Source organism: Carcharhinus amblyrhynchos, chromosome 9 (genome assembly GCF_965287045.1).
Source record: "Carcharhinus amblyrhynchos chromosome 9, sCarAmb.v2.hapA, whole genome shotgun sequence".
NCBI lineage: Eukaryota > Metazoa > Chordata > Chondrichthyes > Carcharhiniformes > Carcharhinidae > Carcharhinus > Carcharhinus amblyrhynchos.
The window spans coordinates 89655487-89683257 of NC_137332.1; the positions used below are offsets into that span (position 1 = coordinate 89655487).

The 27771-nt window shown below is 43.4% G+C and overlaps 1 protein-coding gene across 1 annotated transcript; it reads left to right on the plus strand.

The window, feature by feature from the left end:
• LOC145347989 (major histocompatibility complex class I-related gene protein-like) lies at nt 1-25941 on the plus strand. Its single transcript, XM_080196062.1, is given in 7 exon segments — nt 1-111; nt 873-1133; nt 5715-5990; nt 6309-6581; nt 24753-24869; nt 25227-25259; nt 25584-25941. Coding segments are annotated over 7 exon segments (1041 nt in total). The 5' UTR covers nt 1-104; the 3' UTR covers nt 25658-25941.
• Nucleotides 25942-27771: the final 1830 nt, after the last annotated feature.

The following is a 27771-nucleotide window of genomic DNA, read 5'->3' on the forward strand; positions in this document are numbered from 1 at the left end:
CTGGCAGATTTTTGAATGGACCTACCGTGCATTAAGTTGACCTTTCTGTACACCCCTAGCTATGGATGTAACATTACATTCTACACTCTCTCCTTTCCTTCCCGATGAACGGTATGCTTTGTCTGTATAGCATGCACAAAACAATACATTCCACTGTATACTAATGCATGTAACAAGAATAAATCAAATCAAACTTTTATTGGCATATATATGCTAATTATTTATAATCAAATTTGAACTATAATTGCTTATGTATTTCTGAATTTTTCACTCTGAATGACTTCATTCAGAGTCCTATAGCTATAGTCTTTTAATAAATTCATCTTGAAACCAGTCCATGATTTTGTCTCGCTACTTGACAAGGGAGTCAAATAGCGAGAATGACAGTTTTAAATAAACAAGAAAACCATTGTGACAGTCCCATAACAACCACCATTTACATTCCCTTTGTTTTCTTGTCTATCACATCTTTGTCAATTCCCCCCATCACCACCTAACACTAGCCCTCTGTTCAGCCCCCATATGTTCGAACGCATTCCCCCCTCACCCTAACAATATAATTATCATCCTATTTTTCACTGTCTTCAGCTCTGACGAAGGATCATCCAGACTCGAAATGTTGGCTCTATTCTCTCTCTACAGCTGCTGTCAGACCTGCTGAGATTTTCCAATGTTTTCTCTTTGTTTCAGGTTCCAACATCTGCAGTGTTTTGCTTTTATTTGTACTCCCTCATTTTCCTTCTGGGTTAGCAGGAAAACAAATCTTAACCAGTGTTTGGGGAAGCAGCGAGAGAGTGTGCAGTGCAGGAAGTGGGAGCTACAGCTCTATGTTGATGTCATTTACAGAGGTGGATCCCATTTCCCTGTTGCAGCCTCCCACTGGTACCGTTATTTTTACACCTCGGTGTCCGGCATCTCGGATTTCCCTGAGTTTGTATCGGTTGGTTACCTGGATGATAAGGAGTTGAATTATTATGAGAGTGGGATGAAGGAGATGGTCCCTCGACACAGAGCGATGGAGCTGACGGCTGATGCAGAGTTCTACCAGAGGAACACACATGGCCTGCGGAGGTGGCAGCAGATTCATAAAGCCAACATGCGGGCTCTAATGGACCGCACCAACCAGTCTGGCGGTGAGCTATCCCTCTCCCCTTCGCTGTGATCCTCCCTGAGGGTTATATCTGGGAATTAGGGAAGAGGCTGACTGTGGGTCTTGGTGTAGTGAGTGGATCTTGTGTTCTAGGGATTATCTACATTGAACAGCATTCATCAGGGAGAGAAAAGGAGCTGGAAAAATTTCAATTCACCTGTCAGATTACCGATTGGGCTGCAGGAGGAATCTTTCAATTTACTGAATGGGATCCGGGGCGAATCTTTAAATTCACTGATCGGTGTCATTGCAGGGGTGGTGGGGGGAATCTTTAAATTCACTGAGTGATAAAGCTTTACAGCATTGAAACAGGTCCTTCAGCTAAACTTGTCCATGCTGCTCTTTTTTGTAAACCACTAAACTAGTCCCAATTGCCTGTGTTTTGCCCAAATCCCTCTATACCCATCTTACCCATGTAACTGTCTAAATGCTTTTTTAAAAGACAAAATTGTACCTACTTTTCCTCTACCTCTGGCAGCTTGCTCCAGACACTCACCACCCTCTGTGTGAAAATATGACCTTTTTGGATCCTTTTGTATCACTCCCCTCTCACCTTAAACCTATGCCCTCTAGTTTTAGTCTCCCCGACCTTTGGGAAAAGATGTTGACTATCTAGCTGATCTATGCCTGTCATTATTTTATAGACCTCTATAAGTTCACCACTTAGCTTCCTATGCTCCAGGAAAAAAGTCCTCGTCTATCCAGCCTGTCCTTGTAACTTGAACAATCAGGTCCCAGTAACATCAAAGTAAATCTTTTCTGCACTCTGTCTAGTTTAATAATATCCTTTCTATAATAGGGTGACCAGAACGATACATACTATTCCAAGTGTGGCCTTTCTAATGTTGAAGTTGAACAAGACAAGATGTCTCAACTCCTGTATTCAGTGTTGTGACCAATGAAACCAAGCATACGAATGCTTTCTTTACCACTCTGCCTACCTGTGATTCCGCCTTCAAGGATCTATGAAACTGTACCCCTATATCTCTTTGTTTTATAACTCTCCCCAACACCTGAACATTAAATAAGTAAGTCCTGCCCTTGTTCGATCTACCAAAATGCATCACCTCGCATTTATCTAAATTAAATTCCACTTGCCATTTATCGGCCCATTGACCCAATTGATTACGGTTCTGTTGCAATCCTAGATAACATTCTTCGCTGTCCACTGTGTCACCAGTCTTGGTTGCATCTTCAAACTTACTAACCATACCTCCGAAATTCTCAATCAAATCATTAATATAAATGACAAATAACAGTGGACCCAGCACTGATCCCTGAGGCACACCGCTGGTCACAGGCCTTCAGTTTGAAAAACAACCCTCTACAACCATCCTCTTTCTTCTGTCATCAAGCTGATTGGAATCCAGGGTGTATCTTTAAATTTACTGATCGGGATCCGGGCAGAACCTTTAAATTCACCGATCAGTATATGGGGAATGCTAATGAGTGAAATTAAGTATGGTTCTGAGGGACAGTCTAGGGTCAAAGATTGTGGAGTTGATTTGAATGGAAGTTGCAAATGCCAAAGGAAGGAAGAGACTGGTAGAAGTGTTGCTTAAGTTGCCAAAAAGTAGCCACACTGTAGGAAAAAGTTTAAAATCAAGAAATAACAGATGCATAAAAATAGAGCACTGCATTAATCATGGGTGACTTTAATTTTCATATAGATTGGTCTAATCAAATTGAAATGGCAGGCAAGAGAATCAATTCATAGAGTGCATTCAAGATTTTTTTGGAACAATATGTTGTGGAGAAAACTAGGGATCAGGCTATTTTGGAACTGGAAATGAGGTAGGTTTGATAAATGATCTCAAGATTAACAATCCCTGAGGAAATAGTGATCACAGTCTGATGGAATTTAGCATTCAGCTTGAGTGTGAGAAAATTAGGACTGAAATATCAGTGTTAAACTTAGAAAAGGGAAATTATTAAGGCATGAGGATGGAATTAGCCTAAGTGGATTAGTCATATAGATTAGTAGAGAAGCCAATAGATCAGTGGCTGACATGTGGGGAGATAATTCATGACTCCGAGCAAAAACACATTGCAATGAGGAGGAATGATTCAAAAGGGTTTAAAAAAAACCTACCATGAATAACTGGGGAAGTTAAGGAGGGCAGTAAGTTGAAAGTAGAAACATTTAAGCTGGAAAAGGTTAATGGTAGGCCAGAAGAGTGGAATAGATTCAGAATGTAGTAAAGATGGAGTAAAAAGAAATCAGGAGAGAAAATAAACCATGAAGGCAAGCTAGCAAAAATGATAAAAACAGATGAGTTTTTTTTTTACATGTATTAAAAGGAAGGCAAAAATAAAAGAAAGCGTGGCTGCTTAGAGAATGAAACTGGGTAAGTAGTTAAAAGAAACAAAGAAATGGCAGGGGAGTTAAATAGATATTTTGCTTTTCTTTTGCTGTAGAGGATACTATTAGCATCCCAGAAATAGAAAAAAATATATATGGGGGGAATTAAATATAATCACCATCACCAGAGAAATAGTTTTAGGCAAACTCATGAGATTGAATGCTGACAAGCCCCCTGTACCTGATGGTACCTCAGGTTCTAAAAGGAGGTGGCTCCAGAATTCGTGTTTTAGAGCAAGCAAGGAATGAATTTGTGTTTTCCTGGTCCATTCTGAGCATAGACTTTGTAACTTTAAGGATGGAATAAAATTGTTTTTAAAAAAGGGTATAGCTACAGAGATCATATTCCTTGAAATCTGGAACAGTGTGAAAGGATTGGAAAACTGCCAATTTGGTCCTCATGTTCAAAAAGGAAAGAGCCAAAATGCAGGAAACTACAAGTCAGTTAGTCTAACTTCAGGTATTGGAAAAATATTAGAATTGATTAAGAATAGAATAGCAGTGCATTTGGAATGTTACAACCTAATCAAGTAGAGTTAGCATGGTTTCATGAAGGGGAAATCATGCTTGACAAAATTATTAGGGTTCTTTGAGGTATATCAGCCAGAATGGTTCGAGGAGAACCTGTCGATTTTGCATCTTTAAATTTTCAGAAGGCTACCCAGAGGGTGGTGAGGGATTGGAATGCCCTGCATGCTGCAGTTGTAAATGCGTCTAGTTTGGGGGCGTTTAAGAGATCCGTGGATAGGTTTATGGACGAGAAGGGATTGGTTTAGGTTAGTGGGTCATTGTTTTGTAACTGGTCGGCGCAACATCGTGGGCCGAAGGGCCTGTTCTGCGCTGTAATGTTCTATGTTCTATGTACTATTTGATGGGGTGCCATAAAAAAGGCTACTATACAAGATAGGCGTTGCTTATGGCGTTGGAGGGTGGTAACCAGTGAAGTGCCACAGGGATCAGTGCTAAGACTGCAGTTCTTCACAATATGTAGTAATGATTTGGAGAACGGAACAGCGTGTACTATTGTTAAATTTGCAGATGATTCAAAGGCAGGTTGTAAAGAGGATATATATATAGGTTACAGGGAGACATTGATAGGTTACAGACGGATATTGATAGGTTAAGTGAGTGGGCACAAAATTGGCAAATGAACATCAATGTGTGAAAATTGACTATTCATTTTGGAAGAAGGAATATGAAGGAGGATTATTACTTAAATTGAGAGAAACTGCAGAAAGCTGGAGGACAAAGGGACATGGTGGCACAGTGGTTAGCAGTGCTGCCTCACAGTGCCAAGAACCCGGGTTCAATTCCAATCTCGAGTAACTGCCTGTGTGGAGTTTGCTTATTCTCCCTGTGTCAGCGTAGGTTTCCCCTGGTGCTCCAGTTTCCTCCAACAGGCCAAAGATGTGCAGGTTAGGTGGATTGGCCATGCTAAATTATCCCTTAGTGTCAGGGGGTACTAGGGTAGGGTAAATGCATTGGGCTATGGGAATAGAGCCTGCCTGGGATTATGGTTGATGCAAACTCGATGGGCCTCCTTCTGCATTGTAGGATTCAATGATTCTAGGTGTTGCTACAACTGTACAATGTACTAGTGAGACCACATTTAAAATAATGTGTACAGTTTTGGTCCCCTCTTTTAAAGAAATATATATTATCAATGGAGGTAGTAGAGAGGAGGTTTACTCGGATGCTCCTGGAGGGACTGTCATTTGAGGAAAGGTTAGTCAGGTCAGCTCTGTAATCCTTGGAGTTCAGAAGAATGAGAGGTGATTTGATTAAAACATTCAAGATTCTTAGAGAGTTAAACAGGGTAAATGTTGGGAGAATGTTTCCACTGAGGGAGAGCGTAAGACCAGAGGACGTAGTCATAGAATTATAGGGTGCTGGTTTAAGAAGGATTTGAAGGAGAATTACTTCTCTCGAAAAGTGGCAAAATTTTGGAAATCTTTATCCCAGGGAGCTGTGGAGTCCTTGAACATTTTCAAGGCTGAAATCAGGAGAGTTTTAATCCAATGGGGAAATCAGCGTTATGAAAATAAGGCAGGAAAGTGGGCTTGGCGAGTGTTAGATCAGCCTTGGCCTTATGATGGAACAGGCTCGAAGGGTTAAATAGCCTACTCCAGTTCCTATTTTTTATTATCTTAATTCACTGAGTTTCTCCTGTTCTCTCTCTGGCTGTGCTTTTGTGATTGACAGGGATCCACACCTATCAGCAAATGTACGGCTGTGAGCTACGAGAGGATGGCAGTACTGGCCTGGGATTTATTCGGCATGGCTGGGATGGAAGCAATTTCATGAGCTTTGACAAGGAACACAAGGTGTGGGTCACCCCACTGATGTGGGCAGTGATGAGCAAGCAGAAATGGGATCAGAATAAAGCCTTTAACCAGCAAGAGAAGAGTTATCTGGAGGGAACATGTATTGAGTGGCTGAAAAAGTACCTGGAGTATGGCAAGAGAGATCTATGACCTGGTGAGTGAGAGAGAGAGAGAGAGACGGGGAGTGGGTGGGAGGGGGGAGGGTGGTGGTGGTGAGTTGTAGGGGGCAGGGGGGCGGTAGGGCAGGACCATTAGTGATTGGGGTGTGAGATCAGACACTATGGTGAAGGAGGTCTTTGAGAGAAGGGGGCGATGTACTGTGAGTGGCTGAGAGTGGATGAGTGACTGGGTCTCAACTTGAGTGAGTATTCAATCATCTGATCTCCAGTTTTATATCATTCTCTAGGTCTTGCTTGAAGGGGTACATTCTCTGACTCTCACTGATTGGCTCTGATCTGTTTTGCTCTCTCAGTTCCTCCTCAAATGTTTCTTTCTGTGGACAAGGCATCAGACATTGAACCAGTCCAACTTTCCTGTCTGCTCACGGGATTTTACCCTCGTGATATTGAAGTCACTCTCCTGAGAAATGGTGCAGTGATCATGGAGACACATTCCACTGGCGTCCTGCCCAATCACAATGGCACCTACCAGCTCCGGAGATGGGCACAAATCAACCCTAAAGATGGAGCCACATATTCCTGCCAGTATGAACAGAGAGAGACAGGAATGGAGACCAGGGACTGGGGTAAGAACAACAGTGACTGCAGGAGGGGCGGGGGGATGTGGTGGAGGGAAGGGAGGCATACACTGGATATCAGTGACTGTAGGGGGCGAGGGGACTGAGTATCAGTGACTGTGGGATGGGGACCACTTTGTTTCAATGAGATAGAAAATTCTATTTCATCAGCTCTCATCTCTGCTTTAAATTCTAACAGCCGTATATCTGTACATTTGCCAGTATGTTTATCATAGAACCATACAGCGCAGATGAGGCTCTTTGGCCCATTCAGTCCACACCAACACGTTAGAAACACCTGAATTCCCACCTAATCCCACTTGCCAGCACTTGACCGTAGCCCTAAATGTTTTGATGTGCCAAGTGTTCATCCAGATACTTTTTAAAGGATGGGAGGCTACCTGTCTCTACCACCTTCCCAGACAGTGCATTCCAAACTGTCATCACCCTTTGGGAAAAAGAAATTCCTCTCTCCCCTCCACCCACCCCAGCCCCCAAACCTCCTGTGAGAAGTAGTGTAATTTTTAAGGCTGCAAGAGCTAACAGTACAATCAGCAGTGATGGACGAGTTCAGCAGCATACAGAAAGGGGGAGGCACATGACAGACAGTTAACTAGGTTACACAAAACAGATAACCGCAGTGATGAGATTAAGCGCAAAATGGGAGTTGAGAGAGTGTTAATTGAAGGAATGACACAATACAAGCCATTTACAGTGTTTAAAGTTAACAAGGTTAACAGCCAAATAAGGGGGAATAACACAATACAAGCCATCACAATGTTTGAAAAACAGTATAAAATGTGCTGCAAATCTATGTAAGGTGTGCCTATTTTGACTAGACACCCGGTCTTGCAAGAACGACAAATAAAATCTTGCTCCTTCAGAACTTGACTTGACTAAATTGTTTAACTGTGAGCTGTGTTTCTCACAATTGGGGGCTCGTCCGGGATCCTAACATCCCTGGTAGGGGGGTTGCCGGTGACAACTGGGAAGACGCGTCCTGTTCCAAATTGAATGGTCCCAGGTGTTCATCGGTGGACTTCTCTGCCACTGACTGTTGAGAATCCTAGGAAAGTTGTTCTGAACGAGTAAGTGGGAAACGATAGGCACCGTCGTGTGGTCGGGCAACGCTGCGGACCAAGGTAAGAAAAGTGACTTTTAAGTGTTGCCTTGGCGACCGGGTCGTGGTAGGTAAACCATGGGAAGTGGGGGTAGTAGGACAAAGTCCCCCGGGAAAGGTGCTGGGAATCCGCGGAGAAAGGGTGGGGCCCCAGGGAACATCCCTCCAGAAAGTCCTTTGGGACGGATGTTGGAAGAAGGGTGGGGCCCCAGGGAACATCCCTCCAGAAAGTCCGTTGGGAAGGATGTTGGAAGGTTTGGGCACTAGTACTTGTACTAGGGATAAAAACAAGACGACAATGATGAAATATTGTGTTTTGTTTGGGTGAAGGAACCAATCAGGAGTCCGTCCGTCTTCTGGCCAAAGTACGGTTCGGTTGAGGATTGGGTTTGTCAGATTCTTAATAAATATGTGAGACAGAAGCAGCCGGCGTCCCAGGAAGGAATTGATCATGCAAGTTGCTGGATAATGTTAATTTAGGGGCTGCGGGGGAGGTTATGTGATGAGGGAGCAGAGGAAAGTCGAATAAGGGAGGTGCCCCTAGAGGCACTGGAGTTTGTGGATGGGTCACGAAGTATATAGATGGATCAGCATGAATGGGATGGACCTACAATTGGTCTGAGCAGAAAGAGGTAGAGAGAAGTATGTCAGTGGAACTGGGAACCCTGACATGGGCTTTTACTGAGGTGCGGGGAGAACGCTAATAGTGGTTATGTATTTGGAATTGTGCATGACTATATGACTGTTTGAGAGAGAAAGGGATTTGTCACGACATGAGGCACCCGAATCAAACATGGTCAAATTTATTAGAGGCCAGTGAGCTCCCATCAGTAAAGGGTTAAAAAGAGACAAGCAGGCTGACTCTGTATGGTACAGAGAGAGAGAGAGAGAGAGAGAGAGGGTGTAACTGTGTAATTGAGACCCTCATGTGATGTAATAGATATAGCCAAAGTGAATTGCTTTAAGTTTTTAAGTTTACTAAATTATGTAGGGATCGGACAGAGATTTGAATTCTGCCAAGTGGGAAAGGTGGCATTATATTGCATCTTAAAGTTGTGAGGAGAGATAACCATTTAGGCACATAGTAGATTTGATTTTGTACTTGCCTGTGTTGGTTACAAAGGCAGAGCTGTAGAAATAATTAAACATATAGATTGCACATTAGAATGCTTTCAGTATTTCTTCGTGCATCTGTGCTCCAAGTGATGTTTTGTTTTATTGTACCAGAATTGTAAGAAGGTGCAAGGGTCTTGATTTAGTGAGGATATTTAATGGTGATAAAAATAAATCTTATTTTGGATTTTCTGAATCAGGCTTTAGTTAATTAAACTGCTGTACTTTGACCCACAATTAGTCTCAGAGGTATCTTTACCTACAAGGATTGGTGCTGAAACCTGGGATCTGTTTACGGGTCCGGTTGAATGGCCACAACTGGAGCTCCGGAACAGATTACCAAATTTAAGGGAGTGAATCAAAGTACAGTAGGTGCTCATCTGTGATGAAAAAGTGTGAGTGTGTGTGAGAGGTCTGAGCTGAGCACGTACAGACAAGGAGGCATCTGTCTTTACACCTAGCCCTAGACCAGTTGTTAAGAGGGGTAGCCCCCTACGCAAAGCTCAGGAGTTTGAAGTGGGTGTAAAGGCTAGAGAAGGATGCCTGGGATGTGATGTTCAGACGTGAGTAAGAAAGAAAGCCGGCTTAATAGTGTGAGCTTAAAGGTGTAAGCTCACGAGTGTAAGCGGTGGTACGGAGGGGACTGATCACCCCTGATAGGTATCACCGGACTGTGATAAGAGCGACCTAGGGGTGGGATCCATTTCACCCACTAGATCAACAATGGAAATGATTGAAAAGAAAAAGGACAGAACTAAGAAAATTGGAATTCTCTTAGTTTGAATTAATTGAACAGGTTTAAACCAGATTAATTGAACACATCTCAGTCTTGGGTAAAAAAATATTGGGCTGACGACAAGGAGAAAATTAAAACGTCAGAATCACAGATTAGAGAGTTAGAAAAGAGAAACCAAACAAAGAAAATAGCAGTATTGTTAATACATCAGTTAGCTGGACTAATTGAACAAGTAGTCACTTCCACTAAGAAGTGGAGTGGGGATAAAAAAGATTAAGGAATTAGAATTCAGGGTATGGGAACTGGAGAAACAAAACCAAGTGTTAGAAGACTACTGCAGGGGGACATTACCTCCCTACCCTGGCAGTATGACCATGAAACTCACAGCGCCTGGGGGTGACTTTAATACTGAGGAGAAGGTCTTTAACCTTGCTCCGGTAACGAGGAGAGGAACAGTGAATAATCCATTGACCAATTTAAATACTTCACACCAGGGAAAGACATCAGATCCTAGTGTCACTGGGAAAACTCCAGCCCTGGAGTTCAAAGGCCAAATTTTGGTATTATCATTGTCCCAGGAAGTATTTATAGTATTAGATATAGCTTTGAACTTGAACTCACAGGATAAGTTTTTCTTTATAGTAGACGATAAGCACAGGTGTTATATTTGGGACATTTAATATTCCAAAGGATCAAGGAGATGCCCGTGGACAGGCTAGCCAATGAAATAGCAAAAGAAGCAACCCTAAACCCACAACCAATTAGGATGCAGGCCCTTATTTCCCTAATGCCCCGTGGATTGAATCCAATCTTTATAGAAAAAAAAAGAGGAGCTGACTGAGATGAGACAGAGAAACAGAAGGCAAAGATAATGGTAGCGGCCGTAGATGAGATTGTGAGGAAGAGGGTGGAACCAATAACTGAGGGAAAGACACGAGGGTATCAGTATGTTGAAAGGAAGGAACGAGGAAGTAGAAAAGGTGGGGCACTAAAAGGTGGGGTAACATAAAGAACCCAACAAAAGGGGTGTTATCACTGTGGAATGGTTGGACATTTTAGAAGACAGTGCCCTGAATTACAAAAAGAGAGGGTAGTCCCTCTCATGAGTATGGATGAAGACTAGGGAGGTCAGGGGTTCCTACCCCCGGGGATCCACCGGGAATCCTTGATAAATCTGCAGGTGGGTCCCCAACAAGAAGATGCGGTGTTTCTGGTGGATACGGGGGCCACTAGATCCTCTCTGAATTTTATACCGAGAGGAATAAAGTTAATCGATAAGAAATTAATGGTATCGGGGTAAAAGGGGAAGGTTTTACAGTCCCCATGTTTGAACCGATTATGCTTAAATACCAGACTGAGCGGATAGAGGGTCAACTCTTATACATACCAGAAGTTGGCAGTAATTTATTAGGCAGAGACTTAATAATTAAATTGGGTTTGGCAATTGGAGTAGAAAAGAACCAATTAACAGTAACCATGGCAGTATTAACAGACGGACAGGAACAGCAAATAGACCCGATAGTCTGGGCAGGGGAAGGAAACCGAGGGGGATTAGACGCTCCTCCTCTGCAAATAAATTTAAAAAAAGGAGAAACGGTGTGTGTTAAGCAATACCCTATACCTTTGCAAGGAAAAAAAGGATTACAGCCAGTAATTGAAGGATTGGTTAGAGATGGACTGTTAGAACCCTGCATGTCCCCTTATAATACCCCTATATTGCCTGTAAAGAAGCCTGAGGGAACGTACCGCCTGGTACAGGACCTAAGGGCCCTGAACCAGATAGTGACGATGCGACACCCCGTTGTCCCTAATCCTTATATTTTATTAAGCAAGATTCCTCCTGATCACGGATGGTTCAGTGTAGTGGACCTAAAAGATGCATTTTGGACATGCCCACTGGTGGAAGAAAGTCGAGACTTATTTGCTTTTGAGTGGGAAAATCCTATCACAGGACGGAAACAGCAGTTCAGGTGGACAGTGCTCCCACAGGGGTTCACAGAGTCCCCAAATCTTTTCGGTCAAGTCTTAGAGCAGGTGTTAGAAAGATTTAAAAAGCCTGATGAAATCACGTTACTACAATATGTAGACCTACTAGTAACAGGAGGAGGAAAGGAAAAGGTAATAGAAGCCACAAATAGCTTATTGAATTATCTGGGACAACAGGGATTCAGGGTGTCAAAGAAAAAGCTGCAGTACGTAGAGAAGGAAGTTAAATACCTTGGACACCTAATCAGTGAGGGAAGGAGAAGAATAGATCCAGAAAGAATACAAGGAATCCTAGATCTAAATATACTATGGACTAAAAAGGAACTTAGGAGGTTCTTGGGATTAGTAGGATACTGTAGATTGTGGATCAAAGGGTACGCACAGAAAACTAAACAACTATATTTGAAACTGTTAGAAGAAGAACCTAATGTTTTAAAGTGGACAGAGGATCTAAGCTGATAATAGAAACGAAACTCCCTTGGACTAAGTGCTTACCAAAAGCACTTTTGCGTATTTGTACAGCTCCTCGAAAGGATTTGGGTTTATCCCCCTATGAAATGCTATTTGGACTGCCTTATATGGGAGCAGTCGGGGAGTTACCGGTTCCTGAAATGAATGATCAATTTGTAAAGAAATATATACTGGGCCTGTCCTCCTCGATATCTTCCCTTAGGAAACAAGGATTATTGTCGCAGACTCCAGCCCTCGACTTCACGGTACATACAATTCAACCAGGAGATTGGGTCCTGGTAAAGTCATGGAAAGAAACTAAGCTGCAACCGGAATGGGAGGAACCATATCAAGCACTCCTAACAACTGAGACAGTAATCAGGACTGCTGAGAAGGGGTGGACACATCATACTATAATCAAGGGACTGGTAAAACCTCCAGATAATTCCAACACGTGGATGGTCAAACTGACTGAAGAACCTTTGAAGCTGAAATTTAAAAGACTCTAAATAATCAATTTTTAGTTGCGGCGTGAGCGCGGGAAAGGGACTGTTTTGAATTAAGTTCTCTCCTAAAAGGTAACGAGAAAGGGATAGAATGGAAGGGGTAACCTGGATAATGCTTTCCTTCCTCTTGTCCAAGAGAGTACTTACAAGTATGGGATATAATTCAGATAAGTTAGAAGAGGACAAGGGAAACACTATGAGCTCAGTTACGGTTCTGGATCTCACTACAACACAGGTAGTAGAGACAGACCTGTGTTCTTTGGTAATATGTGGGGATCTGGTGAGCCAGCGAAAATATTCGGTAGGATCCTTACAATTTTATGCCGACGGAAAGTATCCTTGGGGTAAACTCCCTTCCATAATATCCCTTCATCAGAAACATATGCAGCCAAGATCAGAATGCCTAGATAAGGAATACAATCTTATAGGGACCAAATGGACTGAAAAAAAAAATAAGCGGTCCAGTCTTAGATCCTAAGAACCTCTCCCGGTACTCCATAGCTGGTGGGCCCTTCTTTACAGGTAACTGGACCAGGGACCAACAATTGCACCAGGCAGTATTTGGAATTAGGGTAAAGGAGGGAGGAAAAGATAGCAAATTGAAATGTTGTTTCCGAATCTATGTAGATAAAAATTTGAAAACACCTGACTAGAATGATAAGGTTCCCCAAAACGACCCAAGGGCAGTAAGAGTGGTCGAAGTAAACAACCTAAAACAAATCCTTGAAATAGAGACTGGGTATGAGGAGACTAATGCCTGGGTAGAATGGGTCAAATACACTGTAAAAAGCTTAAATAAAAGCAATAGAACATAGAACATTACAGCGCGGAACAGGCCCTTCGGCCCACAATGTTGCGCCGACCAGTCTTATTTTTAAAAAAAGAACATTGACCCACTAATCTAAACCAATCCCTTTTCGTCCATAAACCTATCCACCAATCTTTTAAACGCCCCCAAACTAGGCGCATTTACAACTGCAGCAGGCAGGGCATTCCAGTCCCTCACCACCCTCTGGGTAAAGAACCTGCCCCTGACATCCGTCCTATAACTACCCCCCCTTAATTTAAAGCCATGCCCCCTCGTGCTAGCTTTCTCCATCCGAGGAAACAGGCTATCACCATCCACCCTATCTAAACCTCTAATCATCTTATATGTTTCTATAAGATCCCCTCTTAGCCGCCTTCTTTCCAGTGAAAACAGCCCCAAATCCCTCAGTCTCTCCTCATAGGACCTCCCCTGCATACCAGGCAACATCCTGGTAAACCTCCTCTGCACCCTCTCCAAAGCCTCCACATCCTTCCTGTAATGTGGGGACCAGAACTGCACACAGTACTCCAAGTGCGGCCGCACCAGAGTTGTGTACAGTTGCAACATGACGCTGCGACTCCTAAATTCAATCCCCCTACCAATAAACGCCAAGACACCGTATGCCTTCTTAACAACCTTATCCACTTGATTCCCAACTTTCAGGGATCTATGTACACATACACCTAGATCCCTCTGCTCCTCCACTCTATTCAAAGTCCTCCCGTTAGCCCTATACTCAACACATCTGTTATTCCTACCGAAATGGATTACCTCACACTTCTCCGCATTAAACTCCATCCGCCACCTCGCGGCCCAGCTCTGCAACCTGTCCAAGTCACCCTGCAAACTTCGACACCCTTCCTCACAATCTACCACACCTCCGACTTTGGTGTCATCAGCAAACTTACTAATCCACCCAACTATACCCTCATCCAGATCATTAATAAAGATTACAAACAGCAGTGGCCCCAAAACAGATCCCTGAGGCACACCACTCGTAACCGAACTCCATGATGAATAATTACCATCAACCACCACCCTCTGTCTCCTATCTGCTAACCAATTCCTGATCCAAGTACCTAAATTACCACCAATCCCATACATCTGCATTTTCTGCAGAAGCATACCATGGTGAACCTTATCAAACGCCTTACTAAAATCCATATATACCACGTCTACTGCCTTACCCCTATCCACCTCTTTGGTCACCTTCTCAAAGAACTCAATAAGGTTAGTAAGGCACGACCTTCCCGCTACAAAACCATGCTGACTATCTCTAATCAATTCATTACTCTCCAAATAACTATAAATCCTATCCCTAATAATTCTTTCTAAAACCTTGCCCACTACAGAAGTAAGACTCACTGGTCTATAATTCCCAGGGAAGTCTCTGTTCCCCTTCTTATACAATGGGACAACATTCGCTGTCCTCCAATCTTCCGGTACTATACCAGAGACCAACGACGACCTGAAGATCAGAGCCAGTGGCTATGCCTGTGCGTCTGGGAAGCCAGTGGCCCAAATAGTACCCTTCCCTCTGGGATGGAAACGCGACAGAAGAGGTATGGAGTGCATGTTAGCCCTGTATCAAGAAAAGGAAGCATGGAGCAACCCGAACTGCACATCCCTATCCCTGATGTTCCCTCCTGTGGAAGCAAAGAACTTAAAAACTCCCCCTCAGTTTCTCACTGCCGTTGTGAATCACACTTCATGTGTGAACCGACAAAGGGCAGAGTTAACTCATAATATGGGGGAGTTAGAATCATGCTCAGAGGTCAGGAGCATTACAGAGAACGGAATGGGAGGGAACTATTCATCATTGAAAATCCCCAGAGCAGATATATGGTGGTATTGTGGAGGAAGGGTACTGAGGCCAACTCTACCCCCTCAGTGGAAAGGTACATGTGCAATTGTCCAATTGGCTATACCATTTACCCTGGCATTTGAAAAATCAAAAGGATCAGGAAAAACAAGAGATCAGTGATAGGAATTTCTTTTGATGAAAAGATATTCACTTCCTCCCTCAGATGAGCTGTCCCCCCCAGTAGTACTCAGGCCGGAGTACTTATTTTGAAGGGGGACATCCACCGGCGTGCTCTCCATCACCCGTGTTTTCCCCTTCCTAATGGTAACCCAAGTGCCCTCATCCCGTTGCCCTGGTGTGACTACCTGCTGGTAGCTCCTTTCTATAACCTCCTCACTCTCCCTAACTAGCCGAAGGTCCTCGAGCTGCATTTGCAGCTCCTTAACCTGGTTCCGTAGGGTCTGCAGCTCCACACACCGAGCACAGGTGTGGATGTCTGGTAGACCAGGAGCCTCCAAGACCTCCCACATGTTGCATTGGCAACAACATACAGGTCTCACACTCATATTTACCCCTTATAGCAACCCAAAGGAAAAAGGGAAAAAATTCTTACAACTTACCTTATCTCTTTGGCCCTGTGAGCCAAAGCACTTACAGCACACACAAATACAAAAGCAGTCTTACCAGCTCTCAGACAGAGCCCCTCTCTCTCTCTCTCTCTCTTTTTTTTTTAGGTCAAGACTTCTTGAGAAGGTGAGAGGGCATGGGATCCAAGGGCCTTTGGCCTTGTGGATCCAGAACTGGCTTGCCTGCAGAAGGCAGAGAGTGGTTGTGGATGGGGCTTTTTCTGAATGGAGGTCAGTCACCAGCGGAGTGCCTCAGGGATCTGTTCTGGGACCCTTGTTGTTTGTCATTTTCATAAATGACCTGGATGAGGAAGTGGAGGGATGGGTAAGTAAGTTCGCTGATGACACGAAGGTCGGTGGTGTTGTGGATGGTCTGGAAGGATGTCAGAAGTTGCAGCAGGACATAGATAGGATGCAGGACTGGGCGGAGAAGTGGCAGATGGACTTCAACGCGGATAAATGTGTAGTCGTCCATTTTGGCAGAACCAACGGGATGAACGAGTACACTATCAAGGGCAGAAGTCTGAGTAGTGTTGAGGAGCAGAAGGATCTTGGGGTCCGGGTCCACAGGACTCTTAAATCGGCCTCGCAGGTGGAGGAGGTGGTCAAGAAGGCGTATGGTGTACTGGCCTTCATTAATCGAGGGATTGAGTTTAGGAGTCGGGAGGTAATGCTGCAACTTTATAAGACCCTTGTCAGGCCTCATTTGGAGTATTGTGCGCAGTTCTGGTCGCCTCACTATAGGAAAGATGTAGAAGCTATTGAAAGGGTGCAGAGGAGATTTACAAGGATGTTGCCTGGACTGGGAGGCATGCCTTATGAAGTTAGGTTGAGGGAGCTGGGACTCTTTTCCCTGGAGAGACGAAGGTTGAGAGGCGACCTGATAGAAGTTTACAAAATGTTGAGAGGAATAGATAGGGTGGATTCTTAGAGGCTATTTCCCCAGGTTGAAATGGTCGCTACGAGAGGACACAGATTTAAGGTGCGGGGAGGGAGGTTCAGAAGTAATGTTAGGGGTAAGTTTTTCACTCAGAGGGTGGTGAGTGAATGGAATCGGCTGCCGTCAGTGGTGGTGGAGGCGAACTCGCTGGGGTCTTTTAAAAGACTTCTGGATGAGTATATGGGGTTTAATGAGATTGAGGGTTATAGATAGGTCTGTAGGTTGGTAGGTGATGTGATCGGCGCAACTTGTGGGCCGAAGGGCCTGTTTGTGCTGTAGTGTTCTATGTTCTATGTTCTATGTTCTATATCTAGATCCCATAGGAGTGCCTCGGGGAGTTCCAGATGAATTTAAAGCTCGAAATCAGATTACAGCTGGGTTTGAATCCTTGTTTTGGTGGGTAACAATAAATAAGAACGTAGATTGGATAAATTATATAAGATTGGGACGAGCAAGTGAATAGTATGTTAGCCAAACTGGAACAACCTACTCGCGCATATCTGGACTAAACCTGGAAAAAGGGATGCTAGTGAAAAATTACAGACAGTAAAAAGAAAAGGGGGGATTGTGAGAAGTAGTGTAATTTTTAAGGCTGCAAGAGCTAACAGTACAATCAGCAGTGATGGACGAGTTCAGCAGCATACAGAAAGGGGGAGGCACATGACAGACAGTTAACTAGGTTACACGAAACAGATAACCGCAGTGATGAGATTAAGCGCAAAATGGGAGTTGAGAGAGTGTTAATTGAAGGAATGACACAATACAAGCCATTTACAGTGTTTAAAGTTAACAAGGTTAACAGCCAAATAAGGGGGAATAACACAATACAAGCCATCACAATGTTTGAAAAACAGTATAAAATGTGCTGCAAATCTATGTAAGGTGTGCCTATTTTGACTAGACACCCGGTCTTGCAAGAACGACAAATAAAATCTTGTTCCTTCAGAACTTGACTTGACTAAATTGTTTAACTGTGAGCTGTGTTTCTCACACTCCTGCCTCTCACCTTGCATCTCTGACCCTTTATAACTGACCCTTCAACTAAGGAGAAAAGCTGCTCGCTAACCAGTCTGTCCATGCCCCTCATAATCTTGTATACCTTGATCAATTCGTCCCTCAGTCTTCTCAGCTCCAACAAAAAGAACACAAATCTCTCCAATCTCTGTTCATAACTTACATTTTCCATCCGAGGCAGTATCCTGGTGAATCTCCTCTGCACCTCCTCCAGTGGAATCACATCCTTCCTATAATGTGGTGACCAGAATAGCACACAGCACTCCAGCTATGGTCTCAGCAAACTTTGATACAATTCAACATGACTTCCCTGCGTTTGTAATCTATGCCTCGATTGGTAAGGGTGTTGTAGGTAAAATAATGCCTCTGAGACTGTTAGTGAGTCAAAATAAAGTGGTTTTTATTTCAAAGCTCTGGCGTTTATTCCAGAGCTTTGGGAGAACTGGTAACAATGGACTGCCAGATTTCTCATAGAACACAAACACAAGTGGGTGTTTATACATTATGAGCTCCAGCAGGAATCTCGATTCAAAGTTCCAATTCCAGCCAGACCTCCAGGTCTTCCTTCGCTCGTCACGATTTAGCTTCAGAGTTGACCAGAGATTCCTGTCCATCCAGATACTTTTTAAAGGATGGGAGGCAACCTGTCTCTATTACTTTCCCAGACAGTGCATTCCAAACTGTCATCACCCTTTGGGAAAAAGAAATTCCTCTCTCCCCTCCACCCACCACCCCCCCAAACCTCCTGCCTCTCACCTTGCATCTCTGACCCTTTATGACTGACCCTTCAACTAAGGAGAACAGCTGCTCCCTAACCAGTCTGTCCATGCCCCTCATAATCTTGTCTACCTTGATCAATTCGTCCCTCAGTCTTCTCTGCTCCAACAAAAAGAACACAAATCTATCCAATCTCTGTTCATAACTTACATGCAGTCATGACATAGGCTTAATCCGGTCACGATTCAAAACCCCTCTGCAGCAGTACCGGCATCCCTGTCTTTGAAGTTCCTTGTGTGATCGTGGCTGTACCAGCAGGACTCTTCCTGTTAAAAGCCGGTATTGCGACCTGCTATCAGCAGCTGTCAAAAGCTGGTATCATAAACCACCATCTGTGTAACGATGTCCAACTAACACAAATAGGTAAGATTTGCAAAGTCTACAAAATAACAGCCACATTAAACTATCTCTCTTTATACAAATGAGAGTTAAAGCATGTAAGACACGAACAAATAACTTATATTAATGCCAGGAGCAGTATAGACTAAAGGAGATCAGCCATGAGGAAGGGTTATGTTTGTGACATATTTTAGGTGCAAAATGCATTCACCCTTTCCTTACTTCAAAGGCAAATGTCCCATATGCCTTTTCCACCACCCTATATCCTCCTGATCTCCATTTACAAATGTGTTAAACATTTGAAATTGTTCCATCTAAACCCAAGTCCAGGACACTAATATAACTCAAATGGAGATGTGTTTCAATCACTGACCTGTGGAGGACACCATTTCTCTCCAATCTAAAGATCACTAGTGGCTTCAGGAAGGGAGATGTGCTCCCTGACTGGATCAGGAGTTCTCAGACAAAGCTAAGTAGCACAATTAATACAAATATATATCTTGGGTGTTGAAACCCAGGTTTGCTTGCAGAGTGAGATTTAACTTGGAGATGCTAAAACTAAGAATATTTAAAGACTAAGAATTGGACAAATTATCTGGAAATTAACAATGGATTTACGTTAATATTTAGCAGATCGTCCCTGTACATTAATTTGGCAGCTATTAACATGTACCCTAGACCTATTGAAACTGGAATTCTGCTATCTCCCCCCATTGTACATGACCTCCAAGGAAATGTGTTTCAACAAGGTAGGGTATAAAAGTCACACTATATGAACACTTTCTGCACAGAGAGATCTCTCTGAGAGTTCACGTCTCTCACTCCAACTGTATTAAAATCTGCTGTACGTAGGAATTAGGAGCAAGAGTAGGCAATTCAGCCCTTTGAGACCGCTCTGCAAATCAACATGATCATGTCTGATCTCCATTCGATTCTAACTTCCCTTTCCTGCCTTTTCCCCATAGTCCTTTATCCCACTTTTGATCAAATATTTATCTGTTGTTTTCTTGAATCCATTGATTCTGTATCCACTGCTCTTTGGAGCAGTGAGTTCCATAGATTCACAACCCTCTGTGAGAAGTAGCTGTTCCTCTCCGCCCCCCCACCCCCTTACTCTCCAACTATGACCTCATGTCCTAGACTGTTCTAGAAAAGGGAACATTTGGTTAACATTTACTTTGTCAATCCCATTGAGTATGTTATAAACACCAATCAAATCCTCTCTCTTCTTCTGTACTCAAGCGAGTACAAGCCCAAGCTGTTCAACTGCTCCTCAGATGATACTCCCTTCAAACTTGCAATCAATCTAGTGAACTTTATCTGAACTGCCTCCAGTGCCATCACATTCCTCCTCAAAGAAGGTGACTAAAATTGAACATAATAAAGTGTGGTCTCACCAACCTCTTTATACAATTGCAACAACATTTCTCTACTTTTATACTCTAGATTCTTTGCAATAAATGCAAAGATTCCATTTGCCTTCCTTACAATATTCTGGACCTGCGTACCTGCCTTCTGAGACTCATGCACTAGGGCACCCAGATCCCTCTACATAGACACCTTTTGAATCTATTTCCCATTTAAATAGTAATTTACCCTTTTATTTTTCTGGCCAAAATGGACAACCTTGCATTTATCCACATTAAACTTCATCTGCCAGATTCTGGCCCATTACCCCAGCCTTTCAATATCCATTTATGCATTTTTCATCTCCTCACCACAGCCTGCTTTCCCACCTATTTTCGCATCCTCAGCAAATTTTGCTATGTCCTTCTTGTAGATCATTGATGTAGATGGCAAATAGTTGTGGTCTGAGAACAGAACCCTGCGGGACCCCACTAGTTACAGACTGCCAACTGGAGAAGGACCCATTTATCTCAGCCCTCTGCTTTCTATCAGTCAGCCAATCCTCAATCCAAGCCACCACTCTACCCTCAACCCCCTGACATCTAACCTTCTGGATCAGTCTCTTGTGTGGCACCTTGTCAAATTCCTTCTGGAAGTCTATATAGATCACATCCAAAGGATCCCCGATAATCTTGCTGGTTATGAGCTCAAAAAATTCTAGCAGGCTTGTCAAACGAGACTTGCCCTTTAGAAAACTGTGCTTACACTGGTGAATTGAGCAATGCTTTTCCAGATGGTCAGTACCTCTTCCGAAATGATTGACTCCAGCAACTTACACAGAAGTCAAGCTGATTGGTCTTTTGTTTCCCACTTTTAGCCCCTCTCCTTTCTTGAATAAGGGCATCACATCAGCATGTTTCCAGTCTACCAGTCATGGTATTTTGGAATATCATAACTATTGCATCCACTATCTCTGCTGTCAATCCTTTAACACTTTGGGGTGCAGGCCATCAGGTCCTAGGGACTTATCTACTTTTAAACACTCAGTTTACTGAGTATCTTCTCCCTGATACTAATTTCACCAAGGTACTTCACTGTATTAACTGCAGGTTTTCAGACAGAATTACTATCTTCTTCTGCATCCAGCTGAGGTCTCATTGTGTTTTCTTTGTTTCTCTAGGTCACCTTCAATTCAGCAATAGCCCTCTCTAAATTATAGACCCCAATAGATTTTCTCCACAACCACCGTTATTTATTCAACCATGTTTTTCCAAGTGTCAGTTCATTGTGTCCTGATTATTACAGCTTTAAATCTGACAACACTAGGTTTTAGTCCAACCTATTTATTTGATAATATACTCACAAGCTTTCGAGGGACACCCTCTTCGTCAGATGAATGGAGAGTTCTGGCCTCAGACAGAGCATATAAAGCACAGACAGTTTAGAGATTACTGATTAGAATGCGAATCTTTACACCTAACCTGCTGTTCAAGACCTGAAGTGGCTGATAATGTGAGTGGAAGGAGCACTGATCACAGTTTAAAGAGATGTGTATTGTCTCCAGACAGTACAGTAAGTGAGGTTTTGCAAACCCAGGCAAGTCACGGGGGTTACAGATAGTGCGACATGAACCCAAGATCCCTGTTGAGACCGTCCTCATGTGTGCGGAACTTGGCTATCAGTCTCTGTTCAGCGACTCTGCGCTGTCGTGTGTCATGAAGGCCGCCTTGGAGAATGCTTACCCGAAGGTCAGCTCTGACCTTCGGGTAAGCATTCTCCAAGGCGGCCTTCATGACACACGACAGCGCAGAGTCGCTGAACAGAGACTGATAGCCAAGTTCCGCACACATGAGGACGGTCTCAACAGGGATCTTGGGTTCATGTCGCACTATCTGTAACCCCCGTGACTTGCCTGGGTTTGCAAAACCTCACTTACTGTACTGTCTGGAGACAATACACATCTCTTTAAACTGTGATCAGTGCTCCTTCCACTCACATTATCAGCCACTTCAGGTCTTGAACAGCAGGTTAGGTGTAAAGATTCGCATTCTAATCAGTAATCTCTAAACTGTCTGTGCTTTATATGCTCTGTCTGAGGCCAGAACTCTCCATTCACCTGACGAAGAGGGTGTCCCTTGAAAGCTTGTGAGTATATTATCAAATAAATAGGTTGGACTAAAACCTGGTGTTGTCAGATTTTTTACTGTGTTTACGCCAGTCCAATGCCAGCATACCCACATTATTACAGCTTTAACAGGAGAGATTTGAGATTGGACAACTAACATTGGAAATCATTGGTAGAATTGAACGATAAGAGAGGACATTAAACTCTGATGGGAGTTGTCTCCTAGTCCTGATAAGCACAATGAGGTGACGTGTACGTTACAGGAATTCCTCCCTCTTTCCTCACACTGTTACTATCCCAGTCTATATTAGAAACATAGAAGATAGGAGCAGGAGGCCATTTGGCCCTTTGAGCCTGCTCTGCTATTCATTACGATCATGGCTGATCCTCCAACTCAACAGCTAATTCTGCTTTTGCCCCATCACCTTTGATCCCATTCACCCCAAGTACCTCTTGAGTACGTTCAACGTTTTGGGATCAACTACTTCATGTTGTAATGAATTCCACAGGCTCACCATCTTTGGGTGAAGAAATGTCTCCTCACCTCCATTCTAAATGGTTTACCCTAAATCCTCAGACTGTGACCCCTGGTTCTGGACTCCTCCACCATTAGGAATATCTTCTCTGCTGCTACCCTGTCTAGTCCTGTTAGAATTTTAAAAGTCTCTATGTGATTCCCCCCTCATTCATCTCAATTCCAGCAAAAACAATCCTAACCTCGTCAATCTGTCCTCGTACGTTAGTCCTGCCATTCCCAGAATCAGCCTGGTAAACCTTCGCTGCACTCTCTCAAGAGCAAGAACACCCTTCCTCAGAAAAAGAGACCAAAGAATACTCTAGGTGTGGCCTCACCAATGCCCTGTATAATGGCAACAACACTTCCCTGCTCCTGTACTCAAAACCGCTTGCAATTAAAGCCAGCATGCCATTTGCCTTGTTTACCGCCTGCTGTACCTGCGTGCTATCTTTAGTGGCTGGTGCACAAGGACACCCAGTTCCCACTGCACACTCCCCTCTCCCAATTACAACCATTCAGGTCGTAATCTGTCTTCTCGTTTTTGCTTCCAAAGTGAATAACTTCACACTTATCCAAATTATACTGCATCTGCCATTAATTAGCCCTCTCACCCAACCTGTCCAGATCATTCTGAAGGATGTCTCACCTACCTTGGTATCATCTGCAAACTTTGAGATGTTACATGTTGTTCTCTCATCCAAATCATTAATATATATTGTAAAAAGCTGGGGTTCCAGCACTGATCTCTGTGGCATCCCACTAGTTACTGCCTGCCAATTTGAAAAGCATTCTTAATTCCGACTGTTTGTTTCCTCTCTGCCAACCAGTTTTCTACCCATTTCAATACACTTCCCCCAAACCCATGCGCTTTCATCTTGCACGATAATCTCTTGTGCAGGACTTTATCAAACGCTTCCTGAAACTCCAAATATACCACATCCACTGGCTCCCCTTTGTCAACTCTACTAGTTACATCTTCAAAGAATTTCAACAGATTTGTCAAGCCTGATTTTCCCTTCATAAATCCATGCTGACTCTGTCTAATACATTTGTCTTGATCAACCTCTTTCTCTTTACATATCTATGTAATCTCTTTGTGTCTGTCTTTATGTTCTCTGTGAGCTACTTGTGTACTGTATATTCCCCTTCTTAATCAATCCCTTGGTCCTTCTTTGCTGAATTTGAAACTGCTCCCAATCCTCAGACTTATTACTTTCCTTAGATACTTCTTCCTTAGATCGGATACTTTCTCTAATTTCCTTTGTAAGCCATGGATTGGCCCTCTTACCCATTTTGCTTTTGTCCAGACTGGAATAAACAGTTGCTGCAGTTCTCCCATGCGTTCCTTGAATGTTTGCCATTGCCTATCCAGTGCCATTCCTTTAAGTAACTCTCCCCAATGTATCTTAGGATAATTAAAGTCTCTCATTCTCTGATGTGTGTGTGTAAATTCTCGCTATCTCCTTCCCACGATTTGGTTATCTATAGTTTACACCCAGTAGTGTAATCACTACTTTATTCTTCCCATCACTGTCTCCAGTTTGATTGTGATTTCCCACCCGCCAGTACATTACCTTTTTCCAGTACTGGAAGTTTCTGTGATCAGTACTCTCACCCATGGCTGCCTCTTGAGAAACCTCCTGCCTCCGATCACTCTTGCCACAAGTCTATTCTGAGATATTGTGAGGATTAACCTCTTCTGTAGGTGATGAGAAAGGACTTTAGAATGATAAGTAATTCCCATATCTGCAGCCAGTTACAAGCTGCATTGATTTAATCCAGATAAACATCCCAAAGCGTTTCACAGGAATGTAATCCCAGTCACACTGAATCTTTCTAACCTACATCATGCTCTGCTCAGACTTCCCATCACATCACACACTGGAATTCAGTCTGGGACAGGGTTTGATACAATGGTTTCTGAATGAGCAGACACTGGGGTTATTCATTGATCTTCTCATTCCCTCCACAGATGGAACATTCCGATTGACTGCAAGATCTCCGAAGGGAATAAAGCTCAGTTTGATTGGAATTATTTTTATCGTTCTGATTGCTACATTTATTGGTGTGGTTGTGATGAAGAAGAGAGGTAGGAAATGAGGTCAGGGCACTCACTCACTCGAGTTGTGAGGAACGGGGGCAGTAGGAAATAAGGAAAGTGTCACTCACTCACTATTGAGTTGAGGAAGGAGTGAAGTAGGAAATGAGAGCAGGGAGGGGGGAGGCCATTACAGGGGCTATAGTTAATAGAGAAGGGATACCATTGTCTGTACTGGGTTTGAAGGCTGGAAGTGAGAGGGATGTGAAGGGAGAGATGTGACTGATGGGAGGGGAGGATGGTGTTTGTAACAGATGCTGTTGGGTGTATACAGTAATTTTGTGTGGGCGAGGTGAGGTTATCAGGTTTTTTGTTTATAATTGAGATTCCCTTCCCCTTCTATTATAGGACAGAAGAATTCTGCTCACAGCCCCGCAAATCGTAAGTGTACAAATGGCCCAACTGTGAGCATGTGTATGTGTATGTCTCTGCCTGGAGAAAAGAGGGTTACCACCACCCGCCACCCCCCACCCCCCCTCCGCCGCCCCGCTGTCTCTGTCACTCATTATCTCTCACTGCCTGTATTTTGTGTTTCTCTCACCTTGTCTCTACCTTTCCCCCATCAGCCTATGTGCTGTTCTCTGCTTGCTTCTTTCACTCACTCTGTCGTTCTGCCTCTTACACACTCACTCGATCCCTCTGTGTTCTCTGTACAGAACATTCACCACAATGTGAAATGTTTGATAGAATTTTTTCTTTTCACAGCTGCTGATAAAGGACATTCATTGTCAGACTCATCAGTCCATGCCTGCAATACCAAGTTGCTAACTGCAGGTTGACACCAGCTGCAACTAAACCAAACTAGGTTATCAAAAGCAGGAATGGTGGGCCTGGGATATTGGAAGATCCCAGGCTGAATTTCATTACAGTCTTGTTCTTTTGGCAGTGAGGATATTTCAAAAAAGCAACAAAATAACTAACTTCACAAAGTAAATCAAACAAATAGGTTTACTAAAGAAACTTCATTACACTAACTCTGGGGCTATGCCCAGGGCCACACAAGCCCCATCTGCTTTCCTTTCATACTGGATCAGCTGACCAGTACATCATTTTACCATTGGTCACAATGCTGACCCTCAGCATGTTATCATTGGTTATGTTATAACAGATTCCAATGTTATCGTTGGTTACATTAGAACAAGTCTCGCTGCTTTTTCACTTGATGTCTCTATAGATTTCTAACTCAGTGAAAGCTGCGATCCACCAGCCAGTGTGTAAGGCACAAGCTCCAGTGATGGAGGGAGTAACTTTGACAGATGATGATATTACCGAGAGAGAAGTCCATTGTAGAGAATGACTGATGGAGAATGGTGAATGATAGTTATGATGCATGTTGGGATATGTGACCAAGTTGTACTTGACCAGGGTGAACAAGAGAATCTGTGTAAATTCGCCTTATCTCCCTGCGATCCTGTGGCAATGTGGTGATTCAGAAAAGCTTAGGATAAAAGGACACTCAGTGTCACATAGGTGTGAGATTGAAGAGCAGGCTGATTTAAAACCACTTCAAACACACAATTCACTGCGTTGTTTTGTAAAAATGAGTTGACTGAAGAAACACGTGATGTTCAGTGTAGAAACAGAAGATTGAGATAATTAGATCCCTCTCTGAAACTACCACTGACTGAGGATGTATTAGCAATAACAAGAGCAAAAAGATCCAAAGACAGATTGAGATTTTATTTGCTGGCAGAATTTTAAATTTTTCACTACCAAGTTGTGTTAATTTCTGTAACACAATGAATATTCAATACAGTTTTAATAAAACATTGTGTCTGTTTCTCATTCCACTCAGAAAACTGTATAAACCCAGCCTCACCGGATTAATGAGAAAAGCCAACACCACAAGCCGTACCGTAGAATCCCTACAGAAACCGTTTGGCCCATCAAATCTGCACTGACTCTCCAAAAGAGCATCTTACCAGGCTGGCCCACTGCAATAGCAGTAACCCTGTGCATTTACCATGGCCAATCCACCTAACATGCATATGTCTGCACATTGACCATTCAATTTAGCATGGTCAATCTATCCAAGCTGTACATCTTTGATGCATATAGTTTGGTGTGCTGACTTCCCTTTTAGAGTATGGACAGGTGACCTATGGTCTATTGGCTCCACCTGGTGTCAGACGCTGTGGACAATCTCAGAGCTGACTGCAAATGAGTGCAGATCTTCAATCTCCAGCTCCCAGTATTCAAGCCTACCGAAGATTCTTTGTGAAGTAACGTTTATTTATTAGTCACAAGTAGGTTGACAACACTGCAGTGAAATTATTATGAAAGTCCCCTAAATTCTCCCTCAGTGTACCCGAACAGGCAACGGAGTGTGGCGATTTCAAATCAAATCAAGTTGCCACACTCCGGTGCCTGTTCAGGTACACAGAGGGAGAATTTTGCATGGCCAATGTACCTAACCAACATGTCTTCTGGACTGTGGGAGGAAACCCACGCAGACAGAGGCAAATGTGCAGATTTCGTACAGGCAGTGACAGGAGCCAGGAATCGAACCTGGGTCCTTGGTGCTGTGATATAGCAGCACTAACAACCGTGCCACTGTACGGCCCCTTAGTTCGCAGCAATAATACAGAATACTTCCGACTGTGGGAGGAACTGAGCACCCAGAGGAAACCTATGCAGACATGGTGAGAACATGCAAATTCCACACAGTCAACCAAGGTCAGAATTGAACTCAGGTCCCTGGCAATGTGAGCCAGCATTGCTTACCACTCTGCCACCATGCCATCTGATTCTCTTGGAGGTTGTGCCCACTGTATGATTTACAGAGTTCACTCAGTCAGCAGTTGAGTCCAGGACAAACCCCAGTCTGTAATATCCCATTGGAAAATTCACCTCTTCCCCAGCCTCTGTCAAGCTATGATCCACAAACAAATCA